The sequence below is a fragment of the Protomyctophum parallelum genome (assembly GCF_964188405.1).
Source record: "Protomyctophum parallelum genome assembly, chromosome: 7".
Classification (NCBI taxonomy): Eukaryota; Metazoa; Chordata; class Actinopteri; order Myctophiformes; family Myctophidae; genus Protomyctophum; species Protomyctophum parallelum.
In genome coordinates, this window is record NC_139705.1 from 35,701,778 (window position 1) to 35,728,787 (window position 27,010).

At 49.3% G+C, this 27,010-nt stretch overlaps 1 protein-coding gene across 2 annotated transcripts in view; it reads left to right on the plus strand.

The window, feature by feature from the left end:
• agrn (agrin) overlaps positions 1–27,010 on the plus strand; it is a 346,246-nt gene that overhangs the window by 270,406 nt on the left and 48,830 nt on the right. For both annotated transcript variants that reach the window (XM_083770140.1, XM_083770141.1), the window contains exons 16-20: positions 904–1,028; positions 2,408–2,513; positions 10,581–11,000; positions 19,542–19,667; positions 24,750–24,877. In XM_083770140.1, the coding sequence (XP_083626266.1) occupies positions 904–1,028; positions 2,408–2,513; positions 10,581–11,000; positions 19,542–19,667; positions 24,750–24,877 (905 nt within the window). The remainder of the gene's footprint in view (positions 1–903; positions 1,029–2,407; positions 2,514–10,580; positions 11,001–19,541; positions 19,668–24,749; positions 24,878–27,010) is intronic.

Here is a 27,010-nt window from a genome sequence, read left to right on the forward strand (position 1 = left end):
AGCCCAGGCGGACTAGCTGCTTCTCAGAGCCAGCCTGGATTGAGGATTTTTACTTGTAGTGAAAGTACAAAAGCATTGGCATTAAAATATCCTCGCAGGAGCCCAAGTAAAAAGTGCTTGAAATTGTCAAAATGTGCCAAAACATTTGTTTTTGTCTCAGAATGTAGCACATCTACAAGCTCACAATAGGTTGTGACGCATCGCGTCGCAGATAGGCTCTTTTCGAGTAGTCAAAGTATAACATAGGACGTTGTTAAGTGGTTAATGTGTATTTTGTCATAATAATCAAATCTGCTAAATGACTTAAGCTTTCAAATACTGAGGTAAAGTAAAAGTAGCTAAAAATTATACTTAAGTATATTATAGCTCTGGTCCATAGCCTTACTGCTCTTGCTGCCGTTGCATTAAGGCTATGGATCTGATTGGCTCATTAAGGCTATGGATCTGATTGGCTCATTAAGGCTATGGAACTGATTGGCTTCCTGCCTCGCATGAAATGCAGACCAGCCTCTCCTCTGTAGCGAAAATACAAATTATGTTTTACCTACTCACCAATACAAAGACGGGTGGTGTAATTAGAAAGCTATACTTTCCATAATGGACGCCACTTCGAGCCCCCCACCAGACGTATGAATGCACTTTTTGGCCAGAAAGGGATTTGTTTTCACCAGAAAAAATGTAAAATGTTGTTACTCCACTGCACCCTCTACCGATATTGCGTGTGTATTGGGTGTGTCCCGTCCCCGTCCCCCCTCCCCACACACACACACATTTTGTTTTTTTTACTGCAACAGAGTAATCGATCTTTCACCGCAGCGGCGTTGACATGAAACCGCAATGAAGTTTGCGTTGCATGTTAATGAGTTGGATGTTAATTAAATCCTGTTCTAACTCCCTCCTCAGGTCCGGAGGCGCCGACGTCATGTGACGAGCTGGAGTGTCGCTATGGAGCGTCGTGCGTGGAGGAGAACGGCCAGGCCCACTGTGAGTGTCCCTCACCTGACTGTGACGACAAGAACAAGACCAAGGTATGTCACTCACTCACCTGGTACCATGACATCTGCTGTGGAAACCTCTTATCTCCATATTCTAACGTTTCGTGTGCATGCGTGCGTGTTTGAGGGCTATGTCCAGCTTTGAGGGTCTGTGTAAACACAAACATTGAAGACAAAAGTGATTGGCCGGAATGAGAAAATGTATGATGATAAGAACCCCCTCATTTCACACGGGTGTGATTTTTAAATGGATGCTCTACTTGATCATACTACAGCGTCACACAAAAGTATCCAAAGTAGCAGATCTACAAGCTTGGACATAATGAGGTTTCTACCTGACAGAGACGATATGCCTAGTATATACTATACATTATTGCATGTTCATAAAATGCATTGGTAATGAACTGTACATGGGCCACAGTTGAGGATGTATTCTCACTCGAACAAGATCAGCACCGCTACATGTATAGACAAATTAACCACTTAAGCCATATATACTGTACTTCATCATACAAAATGCTATTTTATCTTCAAATATTCCATTCCCACGGTATATTGACAATATATGTATTGTCTAAAATAGGGACACCAGGGTTTATGTGGTAAGAGTGTATGAAACGAAATAACAGAAAACATTTAAAAGATAGTTATATCCAAAAAAGGATTCAGAATGTAAAGCCGGAGCTGTGACATTCCCAGCCAGTTCCACTACCGTGGTTTCCATGGAAATGGTGGATAGAAATGTCTACAACAATAGCCTGCCACTGCTTTTGAAGTGACACCATTGGACAGAAACAGGAGACCACTGATATGAACATCAGTGTTTAGACGGTAGCCTCCAGGAAACCTTATGCTTTGAGCTCAGTGGTGTAAAGCACTGGTTCTAAACCCCCCCCCCCCCCCCAGATTTTTTTCTAAAATGTAAAAAAAAGAATAGCAGATGTGTGCTGCGAGCTTCTATTTTTGAACAGCCAATGTATGAAATATGGATAAAGTGGTTAACATGATTGAGTACAAATTTTGCTGGGGACCCCCTGGTATATTTTCATTCAAATTCTTCCATGCTTTGACTTAAGTGAGATTTTTTTTTATTTTTTTTAAATTTTATACTGTGGTATTGCTACTTCCAAACTGGTGCAAAGTCATTATTCCACCACTGCTTATGCTACTGATTCCATGCAAAGCATCGTGGAAGATAATCTCGAACCCGTAACCCAAGTTATGTGAACCGTCACACCCCTATTGGCCGCTATTAGAAATGGTCGCTATGGAGACACGGTGAGCACGGTGGGAAAGGTTCAAATTGCTCTGAGGGGGGGTGTCTTGTGGCGATATTTTGTCTGCCGATGGGGAGGATTACATTACATGTTTTTCACTGCTCTCCTCTCTCCATCTCTGTCGTGGTGGAGCAGGTGTGTGGCTCGGATGGGGTGACCTATGCCGACCAGTGCCAGCTGAGGACCATAGCCTGCAGGCAGGACAAGGACATCACTGTGGATAGCTTGGGCCAGTGTCCAGGTGAGGCCCGGCCATATACTGTCATACATCACACACAGGGGATGTCATGCGCTGCTTGAAACATAATGAGTAGTGCTGCAGGGCTGCAGGCCTTCCAATCGCCACCAGCTCCTTGTTTCTAAGACTTTTGTTTTCTCCATGTCTTTCGAAACCCATCTGTCTTTTAGCTCTTTCGACTAATGACTATGGCCTTCCATAATATGAAACGTTTTCAGAACCCATGAAGATCTGTGAGGTTTTTTGTTTAGTTTTTACTTTTCCATATATTCTATTTCTATAAAAAATAAAGGGTAGTGGGTCACACACCAAGACTGCAGTTCAAATATAGTTTATTTCATATTTGAAACAAATGGACAAACGTTTCGGCTATCCAGCCTTTATCAGTGTAGAGTGTGACTGGTTCCTTTTAAAGGAATGGTGACATGGTGCAGGTGCACAACATCACCGCTAATCACCTCATCACACCCAGTGGGTAATCACAGATTGGGGCTGTGTAATAAAGTATCTGTTAGCAGTCAATAATGTGACTAGCAATTACATCTCAAAAAATATATATATACAAAGCAAAACAATTGTAGGATTGTTTAAACACAGCTAATGTAGGTCGCTGGGGACATCAGGCTTTTTTTGCCGTTCATAGATCAGTTACATACATTAGAGTAAAGCATCATTCTTTTTTCTACCGTCAATAGCATCGATCCATCCAATATATCATGTGCGGGGGGGGGGGGGGGGGGGGGTATGCCCAAATGTCCCTATTGCGGGATTAGTTTAATTTGATTTGTTTAAAAACAAATTAGAAATTTGTCATGCAATTAGTCATGAACGGCTTGTCCGTTTGTTTCAAATATGAAATAAACTATATTTGAACTGCAGTCTTGGTGTGTGCGACCCACTACCCTTTATTTTTATATGTTTTGAGCGGGTGGCGCACCTATAGTCAGAGCTCGGTGGTCATATGAAGATTGATCTACGTTTCCATTATAACCATAAACAACCCTGAAGAGGGAGAAGGTATGTTCGCCAGAACAGGGGGCGAACTTTCAGCGAAAATATCAATTAACTCCTCACATAGCCTAAGAGATTTGGTGTAGAGCCCTCAGGAACTTGAGTCCAGTCAACAGATTATATCGCCGCTGTCAGACTGTCAAACCTTTTGTGTTTTTTCGTACATTAATGCCCCTACTAGGCCATACTACAGCGTCACACAAAAGCATAAAAAGTAGCAGATCCACAATCTCGAAATGCAGTGCCGCTTGTAGATAAGACCTGCTGCATTTTTTAATTTGAATCAATAGGCAAGCGATATAGTATAGAACAGGTTAATGGACGAGTCACGTAGCGTCGCGTGAATTGAGTCCTGTTTTGATGTTTACCGCAGAGCGTCTCACACCGACTTCCCCATTTGCTTGCTGTTTTTGTTGTCAGAGTCTCACGGTTGGAGGCTATTTGAAAGAGCAAACTCCAACTCGTACAACTGAGCACATAGAATCGCTTATGTCGGTTTGCCTGCGGAGCAGCAGGTGTCAGAATGAGCGAGAGCGACGCCCAGCGCGAGGGAAAGGGAGCGGTGTCAGACAGCGAGGGAGTAATTTAGGGAGAGGAGCGCAGGCTGACAGATGCTCCCCTGTAGATACAGACCTGCCGTTTTGACTGGAGCCTGAGCCTCACAATTCCCCAACATTCTGGTGACACTTTTCCTGTTTGATTCCCTGGCCCACTGTGGGGATTAGGTTCTCTGCTCCAGTCCAAACACATCAATCCCTTATTATGTGTTGGGGGTGTAGAAACCATGGCCTGCCTGACAACCTGGGCCTGGTAATACTGACACAAACTGACACATTAAAACATCAGGGGGGCAGCCATTCACACTTTTTCATGACCGAGTAAGAGTGGTTTCTTTTTTTGCCAATACCGAATATGAGTATTAATAGCAGTATAGCAGTAATATTGTCATTGCAAAAACATCAGAAACTTATACTACTCAATCCTGGCAGTTGTTTAACAACTAGCTGAGTAGATAATTACTGTGCACCCTTTCTTCTGGGTTATGGGATCTAAACAGCCGCCCAAGTCCTTCCTGGTTATATAGGATTGATGTTGCTTAGGAACACGCAGACGTCAATTTGGACTAGCTCTCAACACAGCTCTTTGCGACTTGTTTTTACTGGAGACAAGAGGCAAAATGTCGTACTTTATATTCCAAAACCATCAAGTCTAACATTTTGGACGAAATGAATTGGATGAAAGTGTATATTTCAGGGCCACTGTCTAGCAATCTACCCTCTGAATCATTCAGTGTTTTGATCCCGTCACACCGGCCCTGGTGGGGCAGGTACTTCACTTAGAACTAAATACAGCAAGTTCTTTCCCCTCGTCAGTTCAAATGCCTCGTGGGGGGATGGGGGGCGGAGTGCAGTACCAGGTGCTCAGAATAGTGTCAAAGCCAATGGCTTTCATGTACACCGTGGAGGCGTGCAGTTGGCTGGTAGCTGGCGTTATTGCAGGGCTGAAGAGACACCATGGTGGTGGGCACATGTGGGAGGGGGGGGGATGGGCAGCTGGGAGTGTTGGCCACAAACCAGCACCAGGTGCCGCATATTTTCGGGTTTCGAAATAATCGTCGCTCTCTATTGTCGGTTACCACAGCGATATCCTAACCAACCCGTGTGGTTGGCGTGGGCCGTGAGGATATATATTCATTGCAAGTTGTCCCCAAAATAATTGGAATGGCAAAATGAAATGAGAAAAAGTATTAATATAGACCTTGTAAAATGTATTATGTATCTAAAAGTACACTATGTTGCTTCCACTGATCCAAGCCGGAACACAGTGGATTGATTGATCATTAAAATAAACATGCTCTGAAAAAAATGCAGGCGGCCCCACCCATCTGACCACTAAACACGGCAGCCATTCGACTGCTGTGTTAACTGGTTGGATTGGGGGGGGGGTCCAGTGGGCCCTGATCCAGAAAAGGTTGAGAATCTTTTAGCGGTCAGATGAATTCCTCTAACCGTCAGCGGCTCTGCTCCGCAACACTTGACCTCCCTGGAGTGTTTTGTCCGACTGTGTACGCCAGAGGTGTGGCTTTGTGAAAATTGTCCCCCCATGTTCATTTCAGGAGCTTTGGGTGCCAAAGCACCAAAACAAATCCGAACATCTGGTGATTACAAATGCAGTGCCATGGGTTTGCGAGGGAAAATGAGAGTTGCTCTGTTGCCTGGCAGTAGAGATGTAGGGTAGTATGTAATCCTGTACCTGGCAGGAAGGACTCCTCTCTACCCAAGCCCCTTGAGTAAACTACGTACATTTACTGTACATATAAGTACTATTTGAAAATAGCCAATTTACAAGCTCACTATAAAAAAAAACTGTTATTGTTTATTGTCTATAATTAAGTACTTTCACTCAAGTAAAACTTTGAATACAGGACTTGTAACAGGCAGTATTTCTACTAGTATTTCTACTAATCCTACTTTTACTCAAGTAGAAAATATGAGTACTTCCACTGCCAACACTCACCAGCCCTCCGACAGCCAACAAGGATCTTTTAACCCATTCAGATCTGAGGACGATTCTACAAATGTCTTCTAAATCCTGACAGTTTTCTGAAAAATGTCAGTCGTTCTCAAACATTTTCATGTCAAGGACCTCCAAAAATATATGTAATTGGCCGCCGACCCCCCATCTGAAAATATGTTGTTTCAGGGACACCCCAGAAGCAAACATTTTAGTTAAAAACGTTCACTCTGAAAGAATATATATTCAAATATTTCACGATTAAAAAACAAATAGCAGATCTACAAGCTCGTAGCGCGGCACCGAGCTTGTAGATCTGCTATTTTTCAATAGCTAAAGTATAACATAATGCTTTAAAACACCAAAAGGGGTTCCCGCCCAGAATGGCTTAATTTCTTTCCCCCGGATGTGGCCTCGCGGAGGGGATCCGCTCGACTCGCCGCTCGCCGCTCGGGGGTTACTGTAGATCACGAGCTCATTTCACGTGTGACTGGGTGCGAATTAGCATTTGCGGCGGCTCACGCTCAACTCAGCACCACGCCTCAGCCGTCCCCGCTGTTTACATGCAGCGCTTACAGCCGCGCGGGTTCAATGCCACGGCATGCTAGTGCTGCAGACACAAACAACACTTCAAGGAAGTATAACTCAGATGAAGGCCTTCGCTGAAGTTTCACACTTTTGTAGATTAAGAATATACATTTTTAATGCGACTGTCATGTCTCCCATGCCTTTTTAGTTTCAAAATGTATAAAACATTTATGTGTTATTTATTAATCCGTTTGATCTTCAGAGTTTAAAAACATATATTTTGTACAGTACATTATATATATATTTGTGAAAAGGTGCAATGTAGCTTGGATAAGAGACTTATGCGGCCAACATGAACAAATTATTGATCTTCTCCTGCTCAACCGTAAGTGGAATAGCAAAAAAAAGCCTCCTGAAAATTGTCCTGACAATTGTATTGGCAGTGACCAGCCTGTCCCATATGGCTTCATCACCTGTAGGTTTGTGGCAAATTGGCAGCAAGTGGCGCCATATGGCCGGATAGCTCTCTCTCTCTCTCTCATTCCCCCATGGCTACTCCTCCTCATCACCACCATCCTCTGTCATCATCCTCCTCCTCTATTCAGCTCTCATTCTTCACTGCCATGTTCTAGCGTCAGCTCGGTTCTAACACCAACTCCCACTACCCCTCCCTTCCGTTCTTCACCCTTCCGTCTTTGTTATTTTTCTCTTTCACTTGGTTTTGTTTGGTCTTGTTCCCACCCTTCCAATCTCACCGCCTGCCTTCCCTCTGCTCTCCTGGCTGGAGCGGCTTCCTCCATTTATTCAAGTAATGTACAGTTTTGAGGTACAGTACATTTAGTTTAGTTTAAATACGTTATACTTCTACTCCACTACATCTCAGAGAGGAAATATTTTCACCCCACTAGAAATATTTCACAGCCGCTACTAAGTTACTTTGCAGTTTTAGATTATTAATACAAAACATACCACTGTTATACTTCGGATAATCGAAAATATGTACAAGCTCATAATGCGCCGCAATGTGACACATTTGGAAATATTTTAGTACTGTACGTATAATTTGACGCCAATGCTTTTGTACTTTTACTCAAGTAAAATCTTAAACACAGGGCTTTTACTTCCACCACTACTCCTCCTCCTACACGCCGAGTGTGCAGCCTGCCGTCGCAGAACAATCTTAATTGCCACCTTTCAGAGATAACTGCACCTCGCCCTGGCAAGCCCAGATGAACAAAGCCAGCTCCGCTCTGACACCTGCTCTCTCTGTACTGTGCTGTCAAGATCTACAAGCTCTACAAGCAGATCTACAAGCTCACAACGTGTCGCACCGCGACACGTTGTGAGCTTGCAGAGCTGCTATTTACTTTGCTCGACACCTGCGCGCGACAAAGTATGAATCGGTCTGACGGGGAAAAGGCAAGAAAGCAAATGGACTGTTAAACCTAGAAAGGTTGGGGGGTTTGCCTGCCCTCCCCTCGTCCACACACACACACACACACACACACACACGTGTGCAGTGAGCAGGGCTGTCCAAACGCTACACTGCGCACCTGACTGACAGGTGTAGCCAAGAGGAAAGGCAGAGTGTGGCATCGCTCTGGGCGATATCATCGACGTTGGCTCTAACTTCCGCACCTCTCTCTCTCTCTCTCTCTCTCTCTCTCTCTCTCTCTCTCTCTCTCTCTCTCTCTCTCTCTCCCCCCTTCGGATGACAGAAGCAGAGGGTTGTGGTATGGTGTGCGGGGAGGGTAGGAGGGGGTGGTGCATGATTATACCGAACCCCGCGTCGTCAAGGTATTGAGTTTCACACCTCGGCGCGTAATTGCCGATCAAGTTTGCGATTATTAGCATGCAATTAAATCCTACGCATAATGTTAGCAGAATTTTAATGAGGTGCGAATTTTCTGAACGGGGTGGATATTTTCTCTCTCTCTTTCTCTTTCGCCGGGCTTATTTTCGTGTCACCCCCCACGCTCACACTCGGGGGACGCGGGCGAAGTAAAAGCGACAAATATTGTCACGCCCGCCTGCCTCGACACAATCTGAGGCACTTACTTACGCCCCCCCACCCCACCACAGTTACCCCCCCATTCCACCAGCTCCCCCCTCCTCTACGCCCCCACCCCCCTCAGGAGTTTTTGTCCTATTTATCTCTTTCATCACAGACTGTTTGTCCTTTTGCACTGAAGCCTTTATGCATGGGTAATGATGGTCTCTCTGCAGACAGCCTCCCTCTCTCCCTCTCTCTCTCTCTGTGCGGTGGAAAGTAACTAAGTACATTTACTCAAGTACTGCCCTCAAGTGCAATTTTGAGGTAGGTTACTTTTACTTTTGACTATTGTCTACTCCACTACATCTCAGAGACTAATATTGTACGTTTTCTTACCCCACAACAATTATTTGACACGCATTAACCCCTTGCTTAAACGTTATAGTATACATACAGTACATATACGTACATTCATTGCATTGCTATACTTTTAAGTAAAACAATATATGAGTCCTCGCTCTCTCTCTCTCTCTCCATCTCCCTCCTCCTCTCTCTCCCTCTCTCTGATGTGGAGTGTTGTGTGCGTCGTGTGTGCATCTGACAACAGAGTGTTGTGCTGGCGTTGACGGATGCTTGCGCTCAGCGAGCAGCAGTCTGCTGTCTTTGAAGTCAGAGTTAACGGCGGCTTCTTCTTCTTCGTTGGCCTATTTCTATCAATCATTCATCACTGGAGGCAGTGGCTGCCGGTGATTAAAGCTGCTCAACCGGAGTGCAGCATTTGAATATGGATATATAATTCATAGGCGTTGGCACAGCATGTACACACACACACACACACAGCGCGCAGTAGCATTTGCATTTATTTAATGTCCCTCTTAAGAGTATACAAATGGAGTGTCTATTTGGTTCCATTTGTATACTCTCAGAGTAAAAAAGTAAAAAGATAAATTAACACTATACAGTACACAAACACACACACACACACGCACACACACACTGTACTGTACACATTGTTAATTTAGTTTCTAACTCTGAGCGTATACAAATGGAAATAGACAGTAGACACTCCATTTGTAGTGTTGAAGTGTCGTTGAGCAAGACACTGAATGCGAACTGCTCCCGATGCGCAGGTTGGTGCCTTCCTTGTATGGTTTCCTCTGCTCTCTGTGTGTGAATGTAATGCACCTCGTTAAACTCTTTGGATTAGAAACACTATTTACCTTTTGAATACTCAACCACATGCTACAGTATGTGGCCATTATTCTGTTTCGCACGCACGCACGCACGCACGCACGCACGCACGCACGCACGCACGCACGCACGCACGCACGCACACACACACACACACACACACACACACACAGTTTGTAGTTATTTTAATCCAATCTGTACTGTAGCTCATGTTTGAGGCAGCACCACATTCCAGAGCACGACATGACTGAATATGGTACATCATCTTTAGCATATTCCATATTCCATTTTCGCTCAGCATATGCAGTGGACAGGGGCTCCTCTATTATTTATGGTTTGTCATGCAAAGAGTTCTTCTCTCATCTCATCCTACTGTAGTTATTGTCAGACGCGCATGCGCACACATCTTTCATTGCAGGAGGTTTGTGTGTGTGTGTGTGTGTGTGTGCGTGCGTGCGTGCGTGCGTGCGTGCGTGCGTGCACGTGAGTTTGTCTGTGTGAAAATGAAATGTCAACTCAATGCTCTGGTCTTGTTTACTGTGTATAAAGAATCACAGAAAGGGGTTTGCAAACTTTGCAGTATGCAGCCAAGAATCTGTCAATGAATTCTTTGGGAAAGAAGACACTTTAATACAATTTTATGTTGTGTAAAAAGTAATTTAAAAACGATGAACATACAATCAATATGTGTTTTTAATAATGTATTGGAAGATGTGTTGACTTGTGGTAGCCTGTACCATAGCTTATTTGAGGTCAAAATAAACATTTCCATCTGTGCTTAAGCCATTCATACATTGCATTCCTTGCTTCCTCCCCTCCCCCCTCCCCCCCAGAAACCATCGCCGAGCCAGCCGACCGACCCACCCCCGACCCCTCTGTCACCCCCCTCTCCCCCGCCTCCTCCCCCACCCCGTCCGCCGGCCCGGTCCCCCCGCCGGGCCACGTGGAGGGTCTGCCGCCCCCCAGGACCGTCGACGCCGACCCCCCGACCGCCGCCACCACCCTCACCTCCCCCAACCCGCCCTCTCCCCACCTCACCACCCATGCCCAGCCACCGCACACCAACCCCTTCACCCCCACGCCCACCCCCCCCGGCGGCCTCCCCCCGCCCTCGCCCTCCGCCTTCGAGGACTCCGGCAGCGGCGAGCCCAGCGGGGAGGGGCCCGGCGTGGAGGAGGAGGAAGAGGAGGAGGAAGAGGAGGCAGGTAGCGGCGGCGTGCCCCCAGAGGCCAGCGGAGGAGAGGAGTCTGTCGGTAAATTCACCCCACTCATTCACTTCATTGCCCATAATGCTTTGGGAGGGATTGGGGGAGGGGTCTGACAGTTGAGTGTGGGGGTTGTTAGAGGGCATCGAGGCGACGCTTGGTTCTGATTGGCTTTCGCCCACACCATAACACATTCATGCCACCATCTGTGACGTCATACGAACATGGTTGTACAGTAAGTGTAAGAATCAGTCTTATTTTCACATCACAGGTTTACAGTCGTAAATAAGTGGGACGTGGGAGCTCCTTTCATCCGTTGTTTTCAGGGGGGAAAAGGCGGGGGGGTGGGCAGAAATGGAGAAGGAGAATTTTTTTTATGAAACGTCAAAAGACATACGGTACAAAAAGTAGAAGCACATCGACAGGTACACATAATAACGGAAAACGTCACAGGTAAAAAAAACACATACAGAAAGTATAGTCCACCACGTAAGGGAACAAATGTTTTTTTCTTAGCAACATTTGCAAACTTAGATTCAGATAAACAGATAAATCAATAGACAAACAACAAAAACAGCTATTGACGTATAAATTACTCACGTCGTTTCCCCAGCCAAAATAAAATATATCTCTTATGCCGGAGAGCAGGGAATCTATCAGCTTCGTTCAACTGTTGCATCATCCGTGGTCGTCTCTCATTGTGTCTGCGCCCACTCGCTCTGAACAAGTACAAAAACAAAAGCCAGACTCTGTCAAATACACTGTCGGCAGCACAGATGAATGCTTCTAGCAGTGGTGAACGGTGGGTACTGTAATTAACCCATTTAGATCTGAGTCCGATTCCAAAAACGCCTTCTAAATCCTCTAAATGTAAAGTTTTCTGAAGCATTAGCTGTTATGTAGCAACAGCTATTGTTACAAAAAGGGACTCCCGTATTGAAAGGTATAACAACGTAAAGGGGTTCCCGGTGTAAAGGGTTGAGGTTTTTTTGAGTATCTGTACTTTACTTGAGTATAATTTTTTGTAACTTGCGACGACTCCACTACACTTCAAAGACAAATATTGTACCTTTGACCCGATCACATTTCTAGGAAGGGAAAAGCGACATTATGAATTCAAAGTCAAAATTTGTCAGGAGTATCTACTCTTTGACTCCAGTACTGGTCATTGAGTGCTTTGTCCACCACTGGCCACATCAAGCCATGTCCGTGGGGGGGGGTGTTACTCAGGCACAAGTACAACATGTCCTTCCGACTGTAACGTTTTGGCCCGGCCAGCTAAGTCCACTCCACCCTCACAGAGGAAGTGGATCTGGCTTCGGCCTTTTCAATCACACCTCTTTTTTTCTCCCACCATCGCTCTTGACGCTCAGTGACCTGCCGTCACCCGGCGGCTCGCTGTAACGGCGCTGAATTGATGGAAGTGCGCGCCCCCCCCCTCCCTGCTGGCATCTCTCTCTCTTTCCCCCTACGCCGTACATTTATTCTCTTGTCAGATCCTGACCAGAGTGCTCACTGACACGAGGCGCATGTATCCCGCCTGCCAAGGGGAGACAGTGCAGTCTTGTGGCCGCCTGCATGTAAATTGGACCTAGTGTGTGTGTGTGTGTGTGTGTGTGTTCTTTGTCTTTTGTGCGTTTGAGCAGTCAAGTGTGTGTTTGTATATTTGATGTTCTTTTTGAAATTGTGCATGTGTGAAGGTACTTGCGTGTGTGTGTGTGTGTGTGTGTGTGTGTGTGTGTGTGTGTGTGTGTGTGTGTGTGTGTGTGTGCGTGTGCGTGTGCGTGTGTATTGTCATGCAGCACAGTATGTGCAGCGTTCGTATGTGTCATATATGTGTGTTCACGGTCCAGTATGTATGTCTTGGAAGTCTGCATTCCAAGTGTGTCTCTGTGATTTAATGTCAGGGAAGGCCAACGTCAGACAGCCATCCATCTGCCCTCACGACTCACAGGGGACCAATCCAGGGTCCCTGTGGTACGCCCCTTCCCCTCTCCTCCTGCTAATAAATCCTAGAGACCAAGGACCGACAGATGCCCTGTAAAACCTCACCCCATCTCTCTCTCTCTCTCTCTCTCTCTCTCCCTCTCCCTCTCCCTCTCCCTCCCTCTCCCTCTCTCTCTCTCTCTCTCTCTCTCTCTCTCTCTCTCTCCCTCTCCCTCTCCCTCTCCCTCTCCCTATCCCTCTCCCTCTCCCTCTCCCTCTCTCTCTCTCTCTCTCTCTCTCTCTCTCTCTCTCTCTCTCTCTCTCCCCCTCCCTGTTTCTCTCGGCTTGCCATTTAGCCCACTAGTCCTTGAAAAGGATGACCCTTCCCTCCGGCGCCATTTACGACTTGCTTTAGCCGTGCAGCCGTTTTCCTGTGTCGTCACCCCCACCCTCACCCCCACCATAAATGTGCAGCCCCTGCCCGCCGACCTCCGCGCCTCCATCCCTCCATTGATCACTGAGAAAGCAGGCTTTCCCTGGCACCCGGAAAACAGAATGGCCACTTTTATGTCTCTAAATAGCACCCATTAAGGCTATTTTCTATAGTGCAATTATCCTTAAATATGTGGAAACCAACATTAAGAACCAATAACAGACTTAATCTTTCTCATGTAGGTTAATTAAACAATCGAGTAGCATGTTTTTTTTTTATGTATTCTCTTTATTAGTTATACACTACAGTATATCAACAAAACAACACAAAAATTGTGAAAATGTCCAATCCACAATATCACGCATTGTGATGCCTGCTTGTACAGTAGATATGCTTGTTTTGTTTACAACCGTTCATTAATCATAACCGATGCAAAAGTTCTAAATAATGGTGATATTTATTTGATGTCGTATCGCTCCGGCCATAAGACAGTAAGCCAGATGAAACCTTAAAGATAACAGTCCACCAATCAGCGGCAGAGATTAGCTGGCTGGGCTGTTAACGCAGGCTGGAGTGTTTTGTCTGCGGAACGAGCAGAGATAGGTGCTCATTATGCTATCGTTTTTTCCATCGGGGAAAACGAGCGCCATGTGGAGACTCGGAAAAGACCCATGAAAGTGCTACACAATCCCTCCTGACAGCTGTGTGCATTGGCACGGTCACATCTGTCTGAGTGTGGGAAAGAAACGCACATGAATAAGAAGCGGAAATTGAAAAAGAAGAAATCAGCAGCGTGACCTTTTCCTCCTGGCAGTAAATTAATTCAATTAAAGCTTCATGAATTATTCTGAGCCCCCTCTTACCGTATACCCAGGTAAGACAGTGTCCCTCTCTCACCGTGTCCCCAGGTCCAACAGTGTCCCTCTCTCACCGTGTCCCCAGGTCCAACAGGGTCCCTCTCTCACCGTGTCCCCAGGTCCAACAGTGTCCCTCTCTCACCGTGTCCCCAGGTCCAACAGGGTCCCTCTCTCACCGTGTCCCCAGGTCCAACAGTGTCCCTCTCTCACCATGTCCCCAGGTCCAACAGTGTCCCTCTCTCACCGTGTCCCCAGGTCCAACAGTGTCCCCTCTCACCGTGTCCCCAGGTCCAACAGTGTCCCTCTCTCACCGTGTCCCCAGGTCCAACAGGGTCCCTCTCTCACCGTGTCCCCAGGTCCAACAGTGTCCCTCTCTCACCATGTCCCCAGGTCCAACAGTGTCCCTCTCTCACCGTGTCCCCAGGTCCAACAGTGTCCCCTCTCACTATGTCCCCAGGTCCAACAGTGTCCCCTCTTACTGTGTCCCCAGGTCCAACAGTGTCCCCTCTTACCGTGTCCCCAGGTCCAACAGTGTCCCCTCTCACTGTGTCCCCAGGTCCAACAGTGTCCCCTCTTACTGTGTCCCCAGGTCCAACAGTGTCCCCTCTCACCGTGTCCCCAGGTCCAACAGTGTCCCTCTCTTACCGTGTCCCCAGGTCCAACAGTGTCCCCTCTTACTGTGTCACCAGGTCCAACAGTGTCCCTCTCTTACCGTGTCCCCAGGTCCAACAGTGTCCCCTCTTACCGTGTCCCCAGGTCCAACAGTGTCCCTCTCTTACCGTGTCCCCAGGTCCAACAGTGTCCCCTCTTACCGTGTCCCCAGGTCCAACAGTGTCCCTCTCTTACCGTGTCCCCAGGTCCAACAGTGTCCCCTCTTACCGTGTCCCCAGGTCCAACAGTGTCCCCTCTTACTGTGTCCCCAGGTCCAACAGTGTCCCCTCTTACCGTGTCCCCAGGTCCAACAGTGTCCCCTCTTACCGTGTCCCCAGGTCCGACAGTGTCCCCTCTTACTGTGTCCCCAGGTCCAACAGTGTCCCCTCTCACCGTGTCCCCAGGTCCAACAGTGTCCCCTCTCACTGTGTCCCCAGGTCCAACAGTGTCCCCTCTTACTGTGTCCCCAGGTCCAACAGTGTCCCTCTCTTACCGTGTCCCCAGGTCCAACAGTGTCCCCTCTTACTGTGTCCCCAGGTCCAACAGTGCCCCCTCTTACCGTGTCCCCAGGTCCAACAGTGTCCCCTCTTACCGTGTCCCCAGGTCCAACAGTGTCCCTCTCTCACCGTGTCCCCAGGTCCAACAGTGTCCCCTCTTACCGTGTCCCCAGGTCCAACAGTGTCCCTCTCCTACCGTGTCCCCAGGTCCAACAGTGTCCCTCTCTCACCGTGTCCCCAGGTCCAACAGTGTCCCCAGGTCCAACAGTGTCCCTCTCCTACCGTGTCCCCAGGTCCAACAGTGTCCCTCTCCTACCGTGTCCCCAGGTCCAACAGTGTCCCTCTCCTACCGTGTCCCCAGGTCCAACAGTGTCCCTCTCCTACCGTGTCCCCAGGTCCAACAGTGTCCCTCTCCTACCGTGTCCCCAGGTCCAACAGTGTCCCTCTCCTACCGTGTCCCCAGGTCCAACAGTGTCCCTCTCTCACCGTGTCCCCAGGTCCAACAGTGTCCCCAGGTCCAACAGTGTCCCCTCTTACCGTGTCCCCAGGTCCAACAGTGTCCCCAGGTCCAACAGTGTCCCTCTCCTACCGTGTCCCCAGGTCCAACAGTGTCCCCTCTTACCGTGTCCCCAGGTCCGACAGTGTCCCCTCTTACTGTGTCCCCAGGTCCAACAGTGTCCCTCTCTCACCGTGTCCCCAGGTCCAACAGGGTCCCTCTCTCACCGTGTCCCCAGGTCCAACAGTGTCCCTCTCTCACCGTGTCCCCAGGTCCAACAGGGTCCCTCTCTCACCGTGTCCCCAGGTCCAACAGTGTCCCTCTCTCACCATGTCCCCAGGTCCAACAGTGTCCCTCTCTCACCGTGTCCCCAGGTCCAACAGTGTCCCCTCTCACCGTGTCCCCAGGTCCAACAGTGTCCCTCTCTCACCGTGTCCCCAGGTCCAACAGGGTCCCTCTCTCACCGTGTCCCCAGGTCCAACAGTGTCCCTCTCTCACCATGTCCCCAGGTCCAACAGTGTCCCTCTCTCACCGTGTCCCCAGGTCCAACAGTGTCCCTCTCCTACCGTGTCCCCAGGTCCAACAGTGTCCCTCTCTCACCGTGTCCCCAGGTCCAACAGTGTCCCCAGGTCCAACAGTGTCCCTCTCCTACCGTGTCCCCAGGTCCAACAGTGTCCCTCTCCTACCGTGTCCCCAGGTCCAACAGTGTCCCTCTCCTACCGTGTCCCCAGGTCCAACAGTGTCCCTCTCCTACCGTGTCCCCAGGTCCAACAGTGTCCCTCTCCTACCGTGTCCCCAGGTCCAACAGTGTCCCTCTCCTACCGTGTCCCCAGGTCCAACAGTGTCCCTCTCTCACCGTGTCCCCAGGTCCAACAGTGTCCCCAGGTCCAACAGTGTCCCCTCTTACCGTGTCCCCAGGTCCAACAGTGTCCCCAGGTCCAACAGTGTCCCTCTCCTACCGTGTCCCCAGGTCCAACAGTGTCCCCTCTTACCGTGTCCCCAGGTCCGACAGTGTCCCCTCTTACTGTGTCCCCAGGTCCAACAGTGTCCCTCTCTCACCGTGTCCCCAGGTCCAACAGGGTCCCTCTCTCACCGTGTCCCCAGGTCCAACAGTGTCCCTCTCTCACCGTGTCCCCAGGTCCAACAGGGTCCCTCTCTCACCGTGTCCCCAGGTCCAACAGTGTCCCTCTCTCACCATGTCCCCAGGTCCAACAGTGTCCCTCTCTCACCGTGTCCCCAGGTCCAACAGTGTCCCCTCTCACCGTGTCCCCAGGTCCAACAGTGTCCCTCTCTCACCGTGTCCCCAGGTCCAACAGGGTCCCTCTCTCACCGTGTCCCCAGGTCCAACAGTGTCCCTCTCTCACCATGTCCCCAGGTCCAACAGTGTCCCTCTCTCACCGTGTCCCCAGGTCCAACAGTGTCCCCTCTCACTATGTCCCCAGGTCCAACAGTGTCCCCTCTTACTGTGTCCCCAGGTCCAACAGTGTCCCCTCTTACCGTGTCCCCAGGTCCAACAGTGTCCCCTCTCACTGTGTCCCCAGGTCCAACAGTGTCCCCTCTTACTGTGTCCCCAGGTCCAACAGTGTCCCCTCTCACCGTGTCCCCAGGTCCAACAGTGTCCCTCTCTTACCGTGTCCCCAGGTCCAACAGTGTCCCCTCTTACTGTGTCACCAGGTCCAACAGTGTCCCTCTCTTACCGTGTCCCCAGGTCCAACAGTGTCCCCTCTTACCGTGTCCCCAGGTCCAACAGTGTCCCTCTCTTACCGTGTCCCCAGGTCCAACAGTGTCCCCTCTTACCGTGTCCCCAGGTCCAACAGTGTCCCTCTCTTACCGTGTCCCCAGGTCCAACAGTGTCCCCTCTTACCGTGTCCCCAGGTCCAACAGTGTCCCCTCTTACTGTGTCCCCAGGTCCAACAGTGTCCCCTCTTACCGTGTCCCCAGGTCCAACAGTGTCCCCTCTTACCGTGTCCCCAGGTCCGACAGTGTCCCCTCTTACTGTGTCCCCAGGTCCAACAGTGTCCCCTCTCACCGTGTCCCCAGGTCCAACAGTGTCCCCTCTCACTGTGTCCCCAGGTCCAACAGTGTCCCCTCTTACTGTGTCCCCAGGTCCAACAGTGTCCCTCTCTTACCGTGTCCCCAGGTCCAACAGTGTCCCCTCTTACTGTGTCCCCAGGTCCAACAGTGCCCCCTCTTACCGTGTCCCCAGGTCCAACAGTGTCCCCTCTTACCGTGTCCCCAGGTCCAACAGTGTCCCTCTCTCACCGTGTCCCCAGGTCCAACAGTGTCCCCTCTTACCGTGTCCCCAGGTCCAACAGTGTCCCTCTCCTACCGTGTCCCCAGGTCCAACAGTGTCCCTCTCTCACCGTGTCCCCAGGTCCAACAGTGTCCCCAGGTCCAACAGTGTCCCTCTCCTACCGTGTCCCCAGGTCCAACAGTGTCCCTCTCCTACCGTGTCCCCAGGTCCAACAGTGTCCCTCTCCTACCGTGTCCCCAGGTCCAACAGTGTCCCTCTCCTACCGTGTCCCCAGGTCCAACAGTGTCCCTCTCTCACCGTGTCCCCAGGTCCAACAGTGTCCCCAGGTCCAACAGTGTCCCCTCTTACCGTGTCCCCAGGTCCAACAGTGTCCCCAGGTCCAACAGTGTCCCTCTCCTACCGTGTCCCCAGGTCCAACAGTGTCCCCTCTTACCGTGTCCCCAGGTCCGACAGTGTCCCCTCTTACTGTGTCCCCAGGTCCAACAGTGTCCCCTCTTACCGTGTCCCCAGGTCCAACAGTGTCCCCTCTTACCGTGTCCCCAGGTCCGACAGTGTCCCCTCTTACTGTGTCCCCAGGTCCAACAGTGTCCCCTCTTACCGTGTCCCCAGGTCCGACAGTGTCCCCTCTTACCGTGTCCCCAGGTCCAACAGTGTCCCCTCTTACTGTGTCCCCAGGTCCAACAGTGTCTCCTCTTACCGACGTGTCCCCAGGTCCAACAGTGTCCCCTCTTACCGTGTCCCCAGGTCCAACAGTGTCCCTCTCCTACCGTGTCCCCAGGTCCAACAGTGTCCCTCTCTCACCGTGTCCCCAGGTCCAACAGTGTCCCCAGGTCCAACAGTGTCCCTCTCCTACCGTGTCCCCAGGTCCAACAGTGTCCCTCTCCTACCGTGTCCCCAGGTCCAACAGTGTCCCTCTCCTACCGTGTCCCCAGGTCCAACAGTGTCCCTCTCCTACCGTGTCCCCAGGTCCAACAGTGTCCCTCTCTCACCGTGTCCCCAGGTCCAACAGTGTCCCCAGGTCCAACAGTGTCCCCTCTTACCGTGTCCCCAGGTCCAACAGTGTCCCCAGGTCCAACAGTGTCCCTCTCCTACCGTGTCCCCAGGTCCAACAGTGTCCCCTCTTACCGTGTCCCCAGGTCCGACAGTGTCCCCTCTTACTGTGTCCCCAGGTCCAACAGTGTCCCCTCTTACCGTGTCCCCAGGTCCAACAGTGTCCCCTCTTACCGTGTCCCCAGGTCCGACAGTGTCCCCTCTTACTGTGTCCCCAGGTCCAACAGTGTCCCCTCTTACCGTGTCCCCAGGTCCGACAGTGTCCCCTCTTACCGTGTCCCCAGGTCCAACAGTGTCCCCTCTTACTGTGTCCCCAGGTCCAACAGTGTCTCCTCTTACCGACGTGTCCCCAGGTTCCTCTTAACGTGTCCCTCTCACCGTGTCCCCAGGTCCCTCTTAACGTGTCCCTCTCACCGTGTCCCCAGGTCCGACAGTGGCGGCCACCACCTTCCCGACGGCCGAAGACAGGTCGTCCTGTGACAACACGCCCTTCGGCTGCTGCCCCGATGGCAAGACAGCGTCCAGCACTCCAGAGGGCGCTAACTGCCCCTGTAAGTACTCACCTGGTGCACATTATAACACCGCCCAACACACAACGGCATCACTGTCTCTGTCTTCTTTCAGGGCAAATCCTAACCCTGCCGTTTCTTCTGCCCATTACCTACCTCCCTGTTTATATCTCAATCTCTTTTAATGTATCTCTCCTCTTTTCTCTTGTGGTTCAGTTACCTGTCACCTCATGACAGGGCTTATTCATACAACGTGTAGCTGACTTTACGCCGTGCACAAACAAAACACCCCTGGAAAAAAGTGGTAGCACAGGTGGCGCCTAACGAAATGTGTGTGCTTATGTCCTGTTGCATATTTAACAGGTGTGTGTGTGTGTGTGTGTGTGTGTGTGTGTGTGTGTGTGTGTGTGTGTGTGTGTGTGTGTGTGTGTGTGTGTGTGTGTGTGTGTGTGTGTGTGTGCGTGCGTGCGTGCGTGCGTGCGTGCGTGCGTGCGTGCGTGCGTGCGTGCGTGCGTGCGTGCGTGCGTGCGTGCGTGTGAGCGCGCGCGCGCGTGTGTGTGTGTGTGTGTGTGTGTGTGTGTGTGTGTGTGTGCGTGCGTGCGTGCGTGCGTTCGGTGGACCAAGTTCTTTGACTAAACTCCTGTATTGGAAACCAAGACGTCCTCATTTGATTTTCAAAGGTCACATTTTGTATTCATTATAGGTCCTCACGACATACAGTATTCGATTTTGTTTTCTGAAAATACCACTCAGATTATGCATTCTTGTCAGCTAAGCCTTTATACACCCTTCTGTTTCAGTCCTCTCCTGGACAGGCTGTTTCTGTGTTTGTACAGTACATTTAAATGCAAATAAGCTTCTGCTCAGCATGTGATATGATAGAAAATATGATAATTTCATATGCATAAAATCAGAGTTTAAAATAAGTTTTCTTTTGTATGCAATCAGAACAGTTGTATTTATCACAGTAACTGTTTCGACCACCATCATCTTACTACTTTCTGTGCAATCTGGGTGAAGAAATTAACATTTGACTGCATCAGTAAAAAATTATATAAAACAATCAAAACAGTGTTGTTGAGCATTGATACAGAATCATATAGACCTGAAGTGCTGAAAAGGCAAGCCTTTTCATAATACTGGACCTCTGAAACATTTCATCACGAACAGTAAACTGCGAAAACTGCTGCATATCCGCATTCATGAATAAGCAACCGCTTGACTGTGTCGACTGACCTTTTGTTTAGTCCTGTCTATTCTCTCCGCACCGCAAAAAACCTGAGCACTAATATTTAACTCAGAAGAGGTCCGTATGGTTCCATACTGAACGTATACTCTCTGAGTTAAATTAACGCTCAGGCCTTGACAGTGTGCCTGCTCCTTTTTTTCATTGCCCCCCCTCTCAACACCACTGGTCTGTATCTATCTGTCGTCCCATACCTCAGTCACTCTATTTTTCTGCTTCACTCCAGTCGGTCTCAATCCAATCTGCCACAGTTCATTTCCCTCAGGGGTCCCAGCAGCCAGGGAGCCAACAAAAAGACACACGCACGGCCAGCCAGCCCTCCCTGTTGCACCAGCCACTGCCTTCTGCTGGAGTTGCTCCATAATGATAAAAGTCTCTTCTCTCCCCTTTGCTTCTGCCTGCCCCTCTCTCTCTCTCTCTTTTTCTCTCTCTCTTTCTCTCTTTCTCTCCCTCAGTCCAACTCTCTCTCTCTCTCTCTCTCTCTCTCTCTCTCTCTCTCTCTCTCTCTCTCTCTCTCTCTCTCTCTCTCTCTCTCTCTCTCTCTTGCTTGTTTTTGCTTGTTCGCTCCCTTAGTCCAATTCCCCTCTCTATTTGTGCTTGTTTAGAGAGGAGAGTAAACCATGCTTAGAGTGAGGGACTCTCACTCTCTCTATCCCGGGGGTCCCTGGGGAGTGTGCCAGGGCACGACCAGAGAATCGGTTGCCACAAATTAGCGCACCGGGGCGGGCGGCCTCATGTGGTCGCTCCGATTCACTCACTGGTGCGGACGAGTTGCCACCGAAGCCTCCCAGTGAACCGGTGGGACTCACTGGTTCACTGGGATTCACTTGTCTTTCACCCAGCCGCGCCACACACCAGTGTAGATGGCAAACTAATGCTTGTGGCCCTGATTTAGCCTCACAAATGTCACTCAGCAAACGACCTGCTCGCTTAGGCGAGGCGGGGAACAGGAAATGAGTGCTAGAGGCCGGGCTCCTTTACAGATTTCTTACGTCAGTGCTTCTCAGAGTGGGTGCAGGGACCCCCAGGGCTCCTTGGAGGGGATGCTATGTGCCGCGTTGTTGTAGGTTGAGCTTTAACAATACTTTCTGAGAAAGTCATGTGTCACCAGTCGTTATTTACGTTCTTCTGGAACACCCTCCGTACACAACAGATTAGACAACAGATACAAATCAACTATTGTAAACGTTTATGTCAGCCACATGCCCTCGCTAACAATGATGTCACTCCAACCCCGATCAATACTTTCTTTCGACTGAGGCGTCACCGATAAAAGATAGGCTGATCGATGCTCGAGGCTCTTATTTCTCCCGAGGACGGCTTAGCCGACCGCCCCGTCATTACAACAGAAGCAACGCTCCGCTTATGCTAAGGTGCCTGTATCAGCTCCATCTCGTTGTATTTTTCAGTTTATTGACGAAATGACATTCCGCCTTGGGTTTTGGGGCGTGCTGTCGGGGGAAGGCTAACGCTAACAGATAGCTGTCTAAAGTCTAGAGTCTGGTGGTGAATCACCTCGAGGTCAGTCTCTAAAAGATGACGAGGCGAGATGTGTGTGAAACGGTCACTGAGGGAGGGTTTTCCACAGCGAGCATCAGAGTTCACTTTAACACTAATGTGAGAAAATGCTTAAACCCGCTATATCACTATTCGCTGTTCCGGGACGCCGGGTTGAACGTGGTTAACAGACTGGACAGTGACGTATGACTAAAATAAAAAAGGATAAAGAAGAAACACGGCAAGCGCTCGTAAGGTGCCAGGTTACATGCCTCTGCCCCCTGGACAGGACAGGTTACATTCTGCCCCCTGGACAGGACAGGACAGAAGATGTATTTAACTGGAGCATAATAGTATTCATATGGTATGGGGAGATAATAGCCGGCGAAAGTGAAAGTTAATGGCACGCTAAGCTCCAGCTCCTGTAAACTCTCCCATATGCCATTGGAAGTCTGACAAATCCATTACACTTTGCAGTTCAATAAGATCTGATAGGCAAACAGCCCTTCATCCCTCACTCCCTCCCTCTTTCCGTCCGTTATGGCTGTGGGCCGGAAAATCACCCTCTCCTGATGTTTGTCTTTCTTTGCAGATTATAAGATATAAAACCCTCCACTCCACCCCTCACCCCCGGCAAACCATCCCCCCTCCCGTTTCTTATCGGCCCCTATCAAACCCTCACCCATTTTGCTTCCACTTTATGGCCCCTCTTCAGATTTTAATCGACGTATGTGTGTGTCGTGTGAGGTATTGTAGAGGCGGGGAGATTGGATGGGGGCGGGGGGGGTGTAGTGGCGAGGTGGTTGTCCTTATCATGCAATTTTAACTCGCCCGACGTCTGTCACCGGTTTTGCCAGCATTAGGAGACAATCACGCGGCTATCTTTCATGATAATCATACAAGTGCTCTTCCTTTCTCCCCACCCCCCCCCCCCCCCCCCCCCGGCATGCCCGGGCAAGGGTATGTGTACACTGTGATTGATTTGGGCAATTTGTTCAGCTGATTACGAGCGCCGAGAAAAACCCCCGACATCAGCGCCCCGGCTCCTAGCTGACTGCCTCACTCTGCCCCCAATACGCCTCCCGCCCCACGATATACAAAAAAAAGTGGGGTACTTTTACTGTACTTGAGTATTTCCATGTCCACTGCATCTCAGAGTCAAGTACATTTTACCCCACTTGCTAAGTAGTATTTATATATATATATATATATATATTATTTTTTTAATCTGCCAAATTACCTTGCAGATTCAGATTATTAATACAAACACACACATCCAGCACAATTTTATACTTTTATACTTCTACAAAATCTACAATATATTGTGAAATGGGACATTCTGCATAACGAGTACTTTCAATTGTGCTACTTGAATACAGGACTTGCTACTTGTGGACGTCGATTGTGGTATATTGCTACTTTTACTTAAGTAAAACTAAATCTGAGTACTTTGTCCACCACTGCTCCCGTTGCACACACTCCACCACCATGCATGCAACCACATCTCCCTGCAGTATTTCATCTCTCTCTCTCTCTCTCTCTCTCTCTCTCTCTCTCTCTCTCTCTCTCTCTTTCTCGGTCAGCAGGACCATAACAGTGAGTTGATAGATGTTGGTTCACGTAACCTACAAGGTCGTTCAGGGAGGCTCTTTGCTGAAGAGGGCACTTTTGAGAGTGTCTTGCGTCCTGTTTGTTCCTATAAATGTTTCCTACTGTACATGCACGCCCGCCGGCGCGCGCATGTAGGTGTGTGTGTGTGTGTGTGTGTGTCTGTGTGTGTGTGTGTGTGTGTGTGTGTGTGTGTGTGTGTTGTGCTCAACGTTTCCAAGTGTCTAACCTGCTCTCTTCTCTACTCAGCCCTCCACGCCTCGACCGACTTTTTGGACGAGACTGGGTCTGGTAAACGCTGGCCCCGTTATTTCCCCCCCAAAGTTGTCTTCCTTCCTTCCTTCTCTCCCTCCTTCCGTCTTTATTTCCCCACCATATGTCCCAAAATCCACTCCACCCACCACCACCCCACCACCCCCACCACCCACTGCCACCGTCACATCCACAGCCAAACTCCTCCTCCTGAGTCGCCACCCCAATCCCTCCACCCCACCCTACCCCACCAATGACCTCACCAAAGCCGCTCAACAAACCCAACCGGTCAGCAATGACCAACACTAACACCTCCCCCTCCACCCCCTTTGTCAAACCACACAACAACAAACACGTCCCATCACTAACCCGAGAGAGACTGGCACTGCCCCGTGTTGAGGTTGTGGGTGGCGGGAGGTTACGGAACGCCCTGTGTGTGTGTGTGTGTGTGTGTGTGTACCGCCATGACTCGTGACGTTCTCAGCATTCTAATGTGTCCACCTATTCCTTCTCCCTCGCAGCGACCATGAGGTTCAGCGGCTTCCTGCATCTGGACCAGGTGGAGGGCCAGGAGGTCTTCTACACCCCGGAGATGGAGGACCCCAAGTCGGAGCTGTTTGGAGAGACGGCCCGCAGCATCGAGAGCGCTGTGAGTAGCAGACGCCAGGGGGGGGGGGGGGGGGGGGGGGCTTGTAGACCCGCCCGCTAATTTCATATTTTCATGCATAGAATAGGGCTTGAGTGGTTGATAAAATGTCCCCAATTGGATAGTACAGTTGAAAATGCATAGTTGTAGAATGCTTACTTCAGTTTCCGTTTAACTGAAGTGAAAATGGAGTCCACTTTAGGGTCCACTTTCAGAATTAAATGAACACTCTGAATTCTGCTGAGTGTGTGGCAAAGAGACGTGCGCCACGTCCACTTTGGACAGCTACTGGGTGGCGAGATTTAGGTGTGAAGAAGTGGGTGAAATTATTTATTTCTGTGCACGCTCGTCGCTCCATCATTTTGTAGTTTTCATGTGAACGGAGAGGAACGAGGTAGAGTAAGAGCAGGAGAGAAAAGAAAAAACTGAGAAACTGAGTAAAAGAAAATACAAAATGTATCTACATACTGTACAGTACAGTATATACAGATAGCATTGTAGAAGGTTGATGTTTAGACATCATAATATACAGACTGTGCACTTTCTTTAGACCATTAACATGGCAGGTTTGTAAATTACATGCCGCCATGACTCAGAGTCGAGATAAAAATAAAGTTTCAAACCCTGCATGAAAGATTCTAAATAGAACTGTAAATTCAATTAGTGTGCGCTTGCAAAATGTCTTTAGGTTTAAGCAATTGGTCGCTTTCTTGGATGAAAATGAAGTAGACTTTGACGAAGTTTTTGGCACAACACTCCAAGGGTATTCAAAGTCAATTTGGGAGACAACATCATGCCAAACTATCAGCGAAATCTTTCATCAGCAACTTCACTGGTTCACTGATTTGCTGATTTAGATGTCAGCTGTGCTAGAATACAAGTACATGCCCTGAGGCATCTGCGATAAAATAGAATAAAGTGTGTTCTGGGCAGAACATGTCTATGCCACAAGTACCAGAGAAACCTAATAGACCTCATTGAAATACCCTGTGCTAGTTTTGTACAGTTGAAAAGATCTCCAGCACTCACTTAACGTTCTATTAGGATCTGTCATTTATTAAATGACCCAGCAGTAGTGAGTGTATCATGCTGAGGAAGGCTTTGGCCAAAACTTCCAAACTTCCCTGCTGCTGCTATAATAAAAAAGAGATCCTAAAAAAGGACGTGTAAGAGCGCTCCTGATCTTTTCAAATTACTTGATTATTTTCCGAGCCGTGAGAGACCTATACCAACAGAGACGAGTACTCGCATTCTCCTTTTCTAGTGTTGTACGGTTCCAGGAACTGTGCTGTAAAGTTGAATTGCCATTGTATGGATGGCCCATACAGTACCAGTGTTGCATCAGAAGCAAGACGGAAAATTGGCTAAGCCAAGCAAGTATTGTTCTGATATTAGCAATGTCGGCACCGTTGTGAAGATATCAGTCACACCAATTTGGCTTCTGACGGCGTCAATGCCCATTCTGTTGTTCACGGCTGTATGCCTCCGAGCTAATCGGGTTCCGACGTGTTTAGGGTTTCTAGTGTTTTCTCCAAACTTAGTAGTCTGTGCTGAGCAGAGTGTATCTTTTGGGCCTAACTCTCCAAATTGGGAGGCGTGCGTGCGTGCGTGCGTGTTGCATGTGCGTCACCAGCTGCTGAATCGGTGTCACTTGTGACTTGCCCCCACCGGGACCTAATCTGCTGCATCTTGTGTGTGAATGCTGTGTATACAGTCTACAGTGGAACCCGTTCTTCCCGTGTGTTCTAGTCTTTTACAGTGTGTAACTAACTGAAGAGACAAGAAGGAAGAAGAGACTGTAAGAGAGAGAGAGAGAGAGAGAGAGAGAGAGAGAGAGAGAGAGCTGATAAGGACAGAAGGGAGAGTTGTGCTGTAGGTGTTTCTAGGTTACATCTCCGCTGGGGACAAAGTGAAAGCCTTGGCTTTTGAAGTCCTGCTTTTTGTTTTGAGCAGTGCTTGCCTGCTGCCAGCGCAAGCTAGCTGCCCAGGACACACACACAACACACACACACACACACACACACACACACACACACACACACACACACACACACACACATTACAGTCCCTGGCCCCCTTCAAACCCACAGCCACCAGCTGTGTAGGGTTGAGAGGTAAGAGGCCCTTCATTGAACT